This window comes from Microcaecilia unicolor, chromosome 7, assembly GCF_901765095.1.
Source record: "Microcaecilia unicolor chromosome 7, aMicUni1.1, whole genome shotgun sequence".
Lineage (NCBI taxonomy): Eukaryota > Metazoa > Chordata > Amphibia > Gymnophiona > Siphonopidae > Microcaecilia > Microcaecilia unicolor.
Genome location: NC_044037.1, coordinates 172,484,101 through 172,496,783, shown reverse-complemented (window position 1 = coordinate 172,496,783; position 12,683 = coordinate 172,484,101). Strand labels below are relative to the sequence as shown.

The 12,683-nt window shown below is 46.2% G+C and overlaps 1 protein-coding gene across 1 annotated transcript in view; it reads right to left on the bottom strand.

Annotated features, from left to right (window-relative positions):
- Positions 1-738: 738 nt before the first annotated feature.
- The window catches only part of WDR12 (WD repeat domain 12), a 76,435-nt gene continuing 64,490 nt past the window's right edge, over positions 739-12,683 (bottom strand). The window contains exons 12-13 of the mRNA XM_030210700.1: positions 12,012-12,084; positions 739-2,103 (exon numbers count right to left, since the gene is read on the bottom strand). Of these exons, the coding sequence (XP_030066560.1) occupies positions 2,026-2,103; positions 12,012-12,084 (151 nt within the window). The 3' untranslated portion in view covers positions 739-2,025. The remainder of the gene's footprint in view (positions 2,104-12,011; positions 12,085-12,683) is intronic.

Sequence of the window (12,683 nt, the reverse complement as noted above, 5' to 3'; positions counted from 1 at the left end):
CATTAGGCAACCAGCCCATAAGCAATCCCATTTTTGCTGATGCAGGACCTTAATAAATTTGGGGCACAACTGATACTGTACTGATGCATGGCTTTAAGTATCTGGTGCTGAGATTGTTACCAAGCTCTCACTGTAGTTCTATAGGAAGGGGTTTTGCCCCTGCATCCCCACAAGTCAAGCATTGCAGTCCCTCTGCCTCCTTCCCCCAACCTATGAGTCCGGTTTCTTGCTCTCTCCCCTTCCCCCTTCTCTGGCCTGGCAACACTCACTCCTCCCCACAGCCCATCAACCTTGCTCTTGTGAACAGCAGCATTGAAACAGGGCACCCAAGCTTTCCCTCTGCCATGTCTCACCCACTGGAAACAGCAAGCCGTGTCAGAGGGAAGCCTTTGCACTGGGCAGTGGCAGTGTGTTTTAGCACTACTGCCCACAAGAGCAAGGTTAGCAGGCGGTGGGTGGGGGGTGGAGTTAGAGATACCAAGTCAAAGGTGGAGGGTAGGAGACCGAATGATGCCAGATCACTAGGGCAAGGAGCTAAGAGCTGTCTGTCAAAAACACAGCATTTTGTTAGTGCCAGTTTTAAGGATCTACCAGCAGCCAGCCTGCCCACTGAAAAACTGGCCAAATGGCAACCCTACATTAAGGCCACATCCTAATGAGGACAGCCTGGCCTGAACCTCCCCAATCACTGGCTAAGTACAATAAAATTTGCCTGATTAGATGCAGAATTAAAATGCAGTTTTCTTGTTTGCATCTGTTTCTTAATGAACCCTTCAGTTCATTTCTCTGTCTGTGATAGGTCAGCAATCCATAGTAATTTTTTTTTATTTGTTCTGTTGGTATAGTGTGGGGTCTCACTATTCTTAGACACCACCAGATGCAAGCAGAAATATAACTGGTGGGTGGTTGCAATGTGGAAGCACATAGGCAGGTACAGGTGAAGATAAGCAGTGCTAGGCAGGATGCTTAGACAGTACATGAGTTCTTTCTCGTCACCCCTTTCAGCCACAGCATCCGTACTTCTCACATATTAGTTGTAGGTGGTAGAATATTTATTTAGATCATTTATTAACTGATTTACTACTGTCAACAAGTAGCTATTCACAGACAGGCCATACCAGTAAACTGTGTTTTGTGGACTTTATTCTGGTGAATATAAAACAAAAGCATACATTCCAAAAGTACCCTATTTCATTCACTTAAAAATATTACTCCAACTTTAGTGTGGATAAGCTTGTACTGGGATATTTTTTTTGTGGGGGGGGGGGGGGGGGGGGGGGAGAAAACACTGTCACCAAGAATACTTTAAAAGATACAGTGCACATTTTTGGGGGGAGCAAGCTGTTACTAATGGTGTCTTGCCTGCTCTAGCAACACCTCTTTCCATATTCTGTCTGCTTATATTGTGTGTGCCAGAGCCCTGCACACAGAACAAGGTCAGGCTCACCATAAAGCAAAAAAGGAATTGTTGACAAGTGGGAGTGGGGGAGGGAGAAGACAGTGATACTAGAAATAGGCCATGGGTTCTTAACATCCTGCTAGCCATACCACCAAGAAAGTGGATAGTGGATTCAAAAAAGGATGCTGAAACGGGAGTCCATCATAAATATCTGAAAAGTAATTCATCAGCAATGTGCCATCAGAAAAAGCAACAAAAACCATTCACTTTAAATATTTTTACACTGCATGGTGCTTGTCAGCAATGATATCATTACAAAGGGTGCTGCGGTTACAGGTGTGGCCTGGGTAATCAACCTAAGTGCAGGGGTTCATGCATGCACCTGGCTGGACATTATGTTCAATAGCAGAGTGGTCATGAAATTGTCCATCCTTTCTGTACAATGTACAGAGAGGCTCAAAAAATATATATATACATATAAAATATAAGACAACCAACACAGGTACCAGACAGGAGTTAAGGACTGTCTTCTGAGAACTGTAGCTTTCTGACCACTACCCCCTTACTACAGAAAACCTGTGGAGCGAGTTTTTAAGGATGAACACTGGAAGCCCACTCATCTATTTTCATGCGCCAACATCTGAGGCTGAGGTGGAGTATCTGTAGGAGTACAGCTTATTGTCTGCCCCGCCGCTCAATAACAACTGTGGGAAGAAAGGAAACAGGATAATCAGATCTGTTTAATGTAATCTGTTTAAAAGTTATTATTATTAGCATTTGTATTCCCCACACAACAAAAGTAGGATAGTAACCATGTAGAGAATAACTTCTGAGAAGACCAGCAATTTCCTTCTTTCCTTCAATATTTAGTGTATGATGACCCCCCCCCCCCCACACACACCTGCAGACCTCATAGGCGTGTGCATTTTAGCAGTCTAGCTTCCACTTTTAAGTAGCAAATATAGGCAGCTGACAGTCTATCTAATAACCCCTGCCATTCCACAGCAGCACAAATAAAGCAAAATAAAGGCAATCCTCCTACTATATTTCTTTGAAGGGGGTGGATAAACATATGGATAAAGGTGAGCGGTTAATACTGTACATTTGGATTTTCAGAAGGCATTTGACAAAAGTAGCTTATGAATGACTCCTCAGAAAATTAGAAAGTAATAGGTTAGGAGGCAGTGTCCTACTGTGGATTAAGAATTGGTTAAAGATAGAAAACAGAGTAGGAGTAAATGGTCAATATCAACGAAGAAAGGTAGAGAGTGGGATTACCCAGGGGTCCGTGTGGGACCGCTGCTTTTTTAAACATATTTATAAATGATGTAGAGATGGGAATAACTAGTGAGGTAATTACATTTGCTGATGACACAAATAGTTATTCAAAGTTGTTAGATCACAAGAGTATTGTGAAAAATTGCATGAGGACCATACGAGACTGGAAGATTAGGCATCCAAATAGCAGATTATATTTAGGACCAGATTCTGTATACGACACCTAAAAAAAATCGGCACTGAAAATACTTCTGCCTAGGCGTAATTTGTAAGGGTGCGGTTTGTAGAATATGCCTAGCAGCCATGCCCGCACCTAACTCTAGGCATGTCCATTTATGCCAAGTGAAACCTAGTGTAAATACCAGTGCCTAAATTAGCGCGGATTAGGTGTATTCTATAACCATGTGTGTAGATTTTCAGAATGCCCACGGTCCGCCCATTCCACGCCCCCTTTTTGGCTGTGCTCCACTTTATAGAATACACCTAGCAAGTTGTGTGCATAAATTCTAATTAATGTCAATTATTTATTTACTAGTAAAAAAGGCCCGTTTCTGACACATATGAAACGGGCGCTAGCAAGGTTTTCCTCATAATGTGTATGTTTTGGAGAGTGTATGCGAGAGTGACTGTGTGTGATAGAGAGAGTGAAAGTGCAAGTGTGTGTGTGTGTGTGTGTGTGAGAGAGAGTGAGTCTGGGTGTGAGTGTGTCTGTGTGAGAATGAGAGTGTGTGCAATTGCGTATGGGAGACACAGTGTGATAGAGAGAGAGAGAGTGTGTTTCACACAGATACAGTGTGTGCGAGAATGAGAGTGTGTGTGAGGCACAGATTGTCTGTGAGACTGAGTGTATGAGACCAAGCGAGTATGTAACTGACTGTGTGACACATAGAGAGTGAATGTGATACACTGTGAGACATAGAGTGTATGAGAGTGAGAGACAGAAACACATTGTCTGTGGGAGAGAGAGAGTGTGTGAGAGAGAGAGAGAGAGAGAGAGTGTGTGTGTGTGTGTGTGACAGAGATACCTCCCTCCCTCTCTCTCTATGGTGTCAGGCCCCCCTCTTTCTGTGGTGTCTGAGTTTGCTGCCACTGCACCTAAGCAATTGGTGTGCTGGAGGAGAGGAAGAGAGAGAGAGAGTGTGTGTGTGGGGGGGATGTGTTGGAGGGGTTCAGCTTGGAAGAAGAGGGGTGTGGGGGATTCAGGATGCGCTGCCAGATGAAAGTTAGAGAGTGAGTGTGTGTGTGTGTGTGGGGGGGGGGGGGGGTTCAGGAAGCAATGGCAGATGACAGAGTGAGGGAGTGTGTGTGTGTGTGGGGGGGGGCAGGGGGTACAGGAAGCGCTGCCAGATGAGAGAGAGAGTGAGTGTGTGTGTATGGGGTTTCATGAAGCGCTGCCAGTTGAGAGAGAGTGAGTGTGTGTGTGTGTGGGGGGGGGGGGGGGGTAGGGGGGGTTCAGGTAGCGCTGCCAGATGAGAGCTAGAGTGAGTGCGTGTGTGTATGGGGTTTCTGGAAGCGCTGCCAGATGAGAGTGTGGGTGTGTGTGTTTTGGGGGTTCGGGGGGTGTGTTGGGGGGGTTCAGCTTGGAAAAAGAGGGGTGTGGGTGGTTCAGGAAGCGCTGCCAGATGAGTGAGTGTGTGTGGGGGGGGGGGGGGGGGGGCGGTTTTTCAAGTTTTGCCAGATGATAGTGAGTGTTTGTGGAAGCACTGGCAGATGAGAGAGTGAGTGAGTGTGTGTGTAGGGGGGGGGGGTTCAGGAAGCAGGGCTAAATGAGAGTGAGTGAGTAAGTGTGTGTTGGGGGGGGTTCAGGTACGGCTGGCAGATTAGTGACTGTGTGGGGGGGGGGTGGCAGGGGTTTCAGGAAGCACTGGCAGATGAGACAGAGTGATTGTGTGGGGGTGGGGTGCGTGGAGGGGGGGGGTTCAGGAAGCGTTGGCAGATGAGATTTTGTGAGAGTGTGTATGTTGGAGGGGTGTGGGGGGTGTGTTGGGTGGTTCAGTTTGGAAGAAGAGGGGTGTGTGGGGGGTCTGGAAGCGCTGCCAGATGAGTGTGGGGGGTGGTTTATCAAGCTTTTGCAGATGACAGTGAGTTTGTGTGTGGGGGGGGGGGGGGGGGGGGGGGGTTCAGGTAGCGCTGCAAGATGAGAGAGTGTGTGTGTGTGTGTGTGTGTGGTGGTGGTGGTGGTGGGGTGGTTCAGGAAGTGTGGCTAAATGAGAGTGAGTGTGTGTGTGTGAAGGGGGGGGGGGTTCAGGAACAGGTGCCAGATTAGTGAGTGACTGTGTGTGGTTGTGGCAGGGGTTTTAGGAAGCACTGCCAGATGAGAGTGAGTGTGTGTGTGTGGTGGTGGTGGGGTGGTTCAGGAAGTGTGGCTAAATGAGAGTGAGTGTGTGTGTGTGTGTGGGGGGGGGGGGGGGGAGGGGTTCAGCAACAGCTGCCAGATTAGTGAGTGACTGTGTGTGGGTGTGGCAGGGGTTTTAGGAAGCGCTGCCAGATGAGAGTGAGTGTGTGTGTGTGTGTGTGTATATATGTATGTGTGTGTGTGTACGTGGTTTCTGGAAGCGCTGCCATATGAGACAGAGTGTATGTGTGTGTGTGTGTGTGTGTGTGGGGGGGGGGGGGGGGGTTCAGGATGCGCTGGCAGATGAGATTTTTAGAGAGAGAGTGTGAGTGTTGGAGGGTTGTGGGGGGTGTGTTGTGGTGTTCAACTTGGATGAAGAGGGGTGTGGGGGGGGGGGGTCTGGTAGCGCTGCCAGATGAGTGAGTGAGTGAGTGTGTGGGGGCAGGGGTTTCTGGAAGCGGTGCTTTGAAGATGAGTGAAGGAAGCGCTGCTAGATTGCAGGGGTTTGTTTTTTTGCCTTCACTGCCTCCTCGGCGCGATGTTCCCCCTCCCCCCCCCCCCCCCCCGCCGCCGCCGCCATCCCACCCAGCACGATAGTCCCGCTGTCGCCGCCATCCCACCCACCGTTGCGTAGTGTTGCTGGCGGGGGACACGAAACCCCGCCAGCATAAGTCCTGTCTTCAGACTCCGGCTTGATCTTCAGCATTGCTAGCCTCTGCTGGGCGGGGTTATGTGCGTCTGACGTCCTGTACGTGCAAGACGTCAGACGCACAGAAGCCCTGCCTGAAGAGGCTAGTAATGCTGAAGATCAAGCCGGAGTCTGAAGACAGGACTTATGCTGGCGGGGTTTCGTGCCCCCCGCCAGCAAAGGTACGCGACGGTGGGTGGCTTGGGGGGGGGGGTGTTGCACCTCCTGTCTTTTGTGGGATTTCTTTTCTTCTGTTGAGGTTTGTTGGTTGTTTTGGGGGGGGGGGGGGGGGGGCGTTGCGCGGGGGGGGCGGGGGGTGTTGGACCTCGGTCATTCTCTGGCGGGGCTCCATTTTATGTATGTAGCTTTTGGGTGGTTTTCTAGCCAGCGTTTCCTTGGCAGGGGGAGGAGTAGGGAAACACGCTCCGCGTGTTTCCCTACTCCTCCCCCTTCCTTGATGCGGTCCCTTCTTTCATTTTATGTTGCTTTTCCGCCCTCGACGTCATGACGTTTGACGCGAGGGCGGGGCAGCAAGTTGTTCAGTGGCTTCACCACCACGAACTTACGAACCGTTCTGGGACTCTGACTGACTTCAGTGACGTCAGTGTCCTCAGAACGTTGAGGTTGCCTTTTATTATAGTAGAAGATTAGATGAGCCGTAGGTCCGCCCCTTCTTTTGTTTGATAGGTGCATGACCCGTGATTGCATTCCGTTGCGTGGCAACGGCAACTGACGCCTTCGCCTCAGACGCTCCTCCCTTGTTGTATTCCTATTGGTGTGTTGCAGCTGTGACGCTCGTTTCAGATCATGGCGGCGCCCAGATGTACTGTGGTTAAAAGTGGTTACAGAGCTTCGAACATTCAAACTTTTGAAGCTTCAAAGTGTGGTTCAGAACGTTCATGGTGCTTTTTATGTCCAGTTGGGGCGTGGCGTAGGTCGCAGATGGGGCGTGGCTTAGGGCGGTGGTGAGTAGTCCGAATAGCCAGGAGGACTACAGCAGTTCAGGACTCACTGCCACAGTTGGAGGGAGCTTCAGAACGTTCAAGGTGGGATTTATTTATATAGATTGCATTTGTACCCCACATTTTGTGGCAATAATTGCTTTTTAAGTGGCAATTATTGGCGCTGACTGGCTTAAGTAATTAAATTGCGTGCGCAGATGCAGAATATGACTGGATTTGTGTGCACAATTTTGGTCACACTATATAGAATCCGGGGGTTAATGTGACCAAGTGGAAAGAGGAACCCAAACTATAGCTACATTAGGAGTCACCACACAGGAAAAGGATCTGGGGGCATTGTTGATATGTTGAAACCCTCTGCTCCGTGTGCAGCAGCAGCAGCTAAGAAAGCAAATAGAATGTTAGGAATTATTAGGAAAGAAATGGAGAACAAAACAGAATATTGTAATGCCTTTGTATCAATCTATGGTGTGTCGCACCTTGAATATTGTGTGCAATTTTGGTAATCGCAAATAATAAAGGGGATGGGACAACTTCCCTATGAGGAAAGGCTAAAGTGGCTCAGGCTCTTCAGCTTGGCGAAGAGACAGCTGAGGGGAGATATGATAGAAGTTTATAAAATACTGAGTGAAATTGAAATGGTAGACATGAATCGTTTGTTCACTCTTTCAAAAAAAAAAAAAAAAAAAAAACTAGGACTAGGGGGCATGCAATGAAGCTACTAAGTAGTAAATTTAGAATAAATCAGAAAATAGTTCTTCAAGTAATGTGTAATTAAACTGTGGCATTTGTTGCCAGAGAATGTGGTGAAAGCAGTTAGATTAGCAGGGTTTAAAAAAGGTTTGGATAAATTCCTAAAAGAAAAGTCCATAAGTCATTATTAAGAGTGACTTGGGAAAATCCACTATTCTTTCTAGGATAAGCAGCATAAAATCTGTTTTGGGATCTTTCCAGGTACTTGTGACCTGGATTGGCCACTGTTGGAAACAGGATAGTGGGCTTGATGGACCTTTGGTCTGTCCCAGTATGGCAAGACTTATGTTCTTAGTTATCAGTATTGGCGATAGATAGATATACAGACAGATAAAGATAAGTAGATCACAAAATTAGCACAACGACTTAATGCATATCTGGCCATATTGAATGCACAAGATATCTGCCTCATCTTCTTTACCAAGGTAAACGCATTCTTATTGTTTCAGACTTAGCAAAAACGCAAAGAATTTCTTGAGCTTAAGACAACCCTTAAAGGATATTGGGGCTAAATCTGGTCTTCTTTACCCTGCCAAAATGAAAATCACTTACAATAATCGCACACACTTATTTGGAACACTCAGAACTTAAACTTTTTATAGAATCAATTAAAATGCAGTGATGTTTGCTTCATTTCATATTCATCCTATAATGCACTGCGACTTGCAATGGTATATCATTTTATAAACTCCTGCATTCATCTTAGCAAGATGGCTCTACCCATTTTGATGCGTCTTTCTATATTCAAACTATTCTTCATATACATTTCATTAGGAGAAAATTATTATTGGATCTACTTTCTGGCTCCTGTCAGAGGAATGCCCCCACCAGAGTGATCTTTTGGACCAGTCCAATCTTGCCCACAACTGCATTTTTCCCTTGTTCCTGTTTTGAGTAATCCTACCTGTTGCAATGGATTGCTTTTGAGTTTGTAGTGTGGAACTTGTTAAATACTTAACTCTCTGTTGCATACCAGCTAATTTCTCTCTCTCTTTTTTTTCTTTTATTAATGAACATTTATGCTCTTTTTCTTCCAGGAAACGTTACTTCATCTATCTTGGCATCTCACTTCTTATATTTCCTGTGTTAACTTATGTCTGATCGCCACAATGTCAACGGGCTAAATCACCCAAGCAAGAAAAAGAACATTTCCAATTATCTGAAATAATGGCACCCTATTTCTTTTTTTTTTTTTTTTTTTTTAAAGGAGACTCATTTATCACTCCGTGAATGTAATAACTTTCCATTCCAGACTTTACTTACTGCTTTCCATTCCCCTGCAATTAAGAAGAAATGATGTTTCAGGGAGGGAAGGAGTCCTGAAGGGAGGCGATCTGCTGGTGCCTGCAGCGCTTTCACACTGAGGTGAGAGGCGCTGTGATTTCAACGCAGAGGGCCCGGCCCGGTGGTACACGGTCGGCGCCGGGCCCCCCTTGAAGGCCCGGGCCTGGGGAATTTTGTCCCCCCTGCCCCCCCCCACCCCCCACCTTTCAGCGGCCCTGAGCATGGCCAATCGTTTTCATGAATTAGAGGAAGAAGGGTGCCCCAGGGAAAACATCTTGAACTTTTTCTTGACCAGAAATTTGTTCAGGGCCCTTAGGTCTAGGATGGGCCAGAATCCCGGTTTTTTTTTTTTTTTTTTGACCACACGGAATAGAACCACTTCCCTTCGTCCCCTGGTGGCATGTGTTCAACTGCTTGGGCCTGCAGAAGGGCAGAGATCTCCTCTACAAGTACTTGATTGTGCCAATAGCTGATGAAAGACACTCTCAGTGGGCAGTTCGTGGTCTCTGAAGCTGATTCCGTGTGTTCCTAAGATGGACTAGTTGAAGAACCTACCGGTCGAAGGATACAAGGGGCCATCTGTGTTGGTAAAAAGTGAGTCTTCCTCTGACCAGTAAGCCATATCGGATGGATGCTCTGAGCAGCTATGCTCTGCTGGAGCCAGTCAAAAGCCCGTGCCCTGCTTTGACTGAGGAGCTGGCTGGGACTTCCAAGGACAGGGCTGGCATGGCCTGGGATGCTGGGCCTGAGTCGCCTGAGCAGAGCGTGCGGAAGGCGGGAACCTATGCCTTTAAGAGTAATAAGGTCACTGCATAGGCCTGCTGGAAAATCTTCTTGTTGAAGATGACGCAGATGGAGGATGTTGAGATAGAGTGTGGATGGTGTCCATATGTTTCTTAATGAGGTCAGCAACCTCTTCCACTTTCTTTCCAAACAAATTGTCCCCTCGGCAAGGCATGTCCGCTAATCTCTCCTGAACCACTGGTTTGAGGTCAGAGACACCCATGCTAGAGAGTCTGGATGCAATATCAAAAGTATCATAAGCACCTCTGGCCAGATAATGCCTACATTCCATTTGCTTGTTTGCCAGTTGGCAAAGCTCTGCAGCCTGTCCCGAAGGGAGAGTCTGCCAGATTCAATGTACTGTTCATTAAAGACTCCAAGTAAAGTCTCGTGTAGAGCTAGTAGGACTGAGAATCGAGGCCTGAAAATTTTTTCTCCCAAACGAATCCAAGGCTCTGGCCTCTCATCCTGGGGGCGACAAGGCATAAGACTGAGAACTCTTGGCCCACTTGAGAGCAGATTCGACCACCATGGAGTTCTCACCTACATTTTTAAACAGAGATCACAATCAGAGGGAGACATGATTTGGACCAAGGCACCTGATGCAACAACTGTGCGGGTCTGTGGGTAGAAGTCACCCATCTACATTAGGTGCACTTCTTGAAGCCACTGGGGGGGGGGGGGGGGGGGGGGGGTTCCCGAGACATCAAAAAAAGAATCCCAGCCAAATTAAATTCCTCAATCTTGAGATCTCAAAAAAGGGGCGACTTCAAATGATGTTGGGGCTGCAGCCTAAACTGAGCAGCCATACCCGAAAATAAAGAAAACTTAAAAAGGGCCAAAAAAAACCCTAAAAAAATACAAGGGCTTGGGAAAACCTTGTAGCACTATAGAAATGCTAAATAGTAGTAGTAGTAGAAAACAAAAAAAATGAGAAAAATATAACTGAAAGAAACCCACCCGGAAAGGCACTTGACAAGAAATTCGCACAGCATGAGAACACATACTCTCAAGCTCTGCATCAAAAACAAGACTGGGAGGACTCGTGCTTTGTGTCGAGTAGGAATGACACCAGCGCATGTGAGGTGGGACACTGCTAAAATCTTCTACTTAAGTCGTTAAGTCAGCGTCTGCACCAGGCTCCATCGGATGACATAACCCAGATGTGAGAATAGGAAGGCCTGCTTGTCCTCGGAGAACAAACCTCTTCTGCCTGTATAACAGCTCTCTTCATATTCAGAGGAAATGTGACAAAATCTCAAAAACACCACGTTCTGTGGTCAATTTAGTTTTTGGTAAAAACGTGTTCTTCCTTTAACTAGAGCCATTTAGCTTGAGATTGTCATTCTCTAAGCACATGCTTTTACATTGGTTTGGAATAAGAGAACCCTTGTGAACAGAATCCATGCGTTATTGCTCCTATAGCATATTCAAAAGCATGGATTAATGAGACAAAGTCAACATGGATTTTGTGAAGGCAAATCTTGCCTTACCAATCTACTACATTTCTTTGAAGGGGTGAACAAACATGTGGATAAAGGTGAGCTGGTTGATATTGTGTATCTGGATTTTCAGAAGGCGTTTGACAAAGTACCTCATGAAAGACTCCAGAGGAAATTGGAGAGTCATGGGATAGGAGGTAGTGTTCTATTGTGGATTAAAAACTGGTTAAAAGATAGAAAACAGAGAGTAGGGTTAAATGGTCAATATTCTCAATGGAGAAGGGTAGTTAGTGGGGTTCCCCAGGGGTCTGTGCTTGGACCGCTGCTTTTTAACATATTTATAAATGCCCTAGAGATGGGAGTAACTAGTGAGGTAATTAAATTTGCTGATGACACAAAGTTATTCAAAGTCGTTAAATCGCAGGAGGATGGTGAAAAATTATAAGAGGACCTTACGAGACTGGGAGACTGCCTTTGTATCGCTCAATGGTGCGACCGCACCTCAAATATTGTGTTCAATTCTGGTTGCCACATCTCAAAAAAAGATATAGTGGAATTAGAAAAGGTACAGAGAAGGGCGATGAAAATGATAACGGGGATGGGACGACTTCTCTATGAGGAAAGGCTAAAGCGGCTAGGGCTCTTCAGCTTGGAGAAAAGATGGCTGAGGGGAGATATGATACAGGTCTATAAAATAATGAGTGGAGTTGAACAGGTAGATGTGAAGTGTCTGTTTACGCTTTCCAAAAAAACTAGGACTAGGGGGCATGCGATGAATTTAAAACGAATTGGAGAAAAGTTTTCTTCACTCAACGTGTAATTAAACTCTGGAATTCGTTGCCAGAGAATGTGGTAAAGGCGGAGGTTTGGACTGCTTCCTAAAGAAAAAGGTCCATAGACCATTATTAAATGGACTTGGTGAAAATCCACTATTTCTGGGATAAGCAGTATAGAATGTTTTGTACTGTTTTGGGATCTTGCCAGGTATTTGTGACCTGGATTGGCCACTGTTGGAAACAGGATGCTGGGCTTGATGGACCTTTGGTCTTTCCCAGTATGGCAATACTTATGTACTTATAGTCCTTACCCCGGCTTCTGTCCAATCCACACACAAGACTTTGTCCTCATGAGCAGCCAGGTCATAGAGAGGAGCCTTGCAGCTAAGGGAGAGAATAAACAGGAGTCAGCTGAGCATAGAAAACTTGAATCACAAAGTGAGAAGCACCTATAACTATAACCTCGTAATTCTGTCATCTCCTTCTGGTGATAAGAAAGAGAATGGAATATCATCCTGGCTAGGCAGAAAGGTGCCTGTGATTCTCTGAGTACCTGTTCTAACAGCAGAAAACAGAAACCTTAGTTAGGATCTAACCTGTACCGCTAAAAATGCATGTGAGTGAGCACAAATTCTCCCTCTCCCTAACAAGTAACCTAAACACGAACAGGCGCTACATACATCTGTTTATCTGCACACAGAAAGGCAAATTATATCAAACCCATTTCCACGAGCACTGCGCTTTTACCTATGGAAATGGCTTTCACAGTTACCCTCAAAAGTTTGTTCTGCTATACCCATTTCCTTGAATGCTGTTACGACTGGTTGTTATTAGTTTTTAAGTTTACATAAGAATGGACTGGGCTTTCATCCCTTAAGTTGGGGATATTGGATGTTCATAGCCGAGGTCTCGCTATCTTCATGAATCCCCTGTGAGGGACATGGTTTTCCTTATTAAGACTTTTACCACAAGCGTAGCCAGGT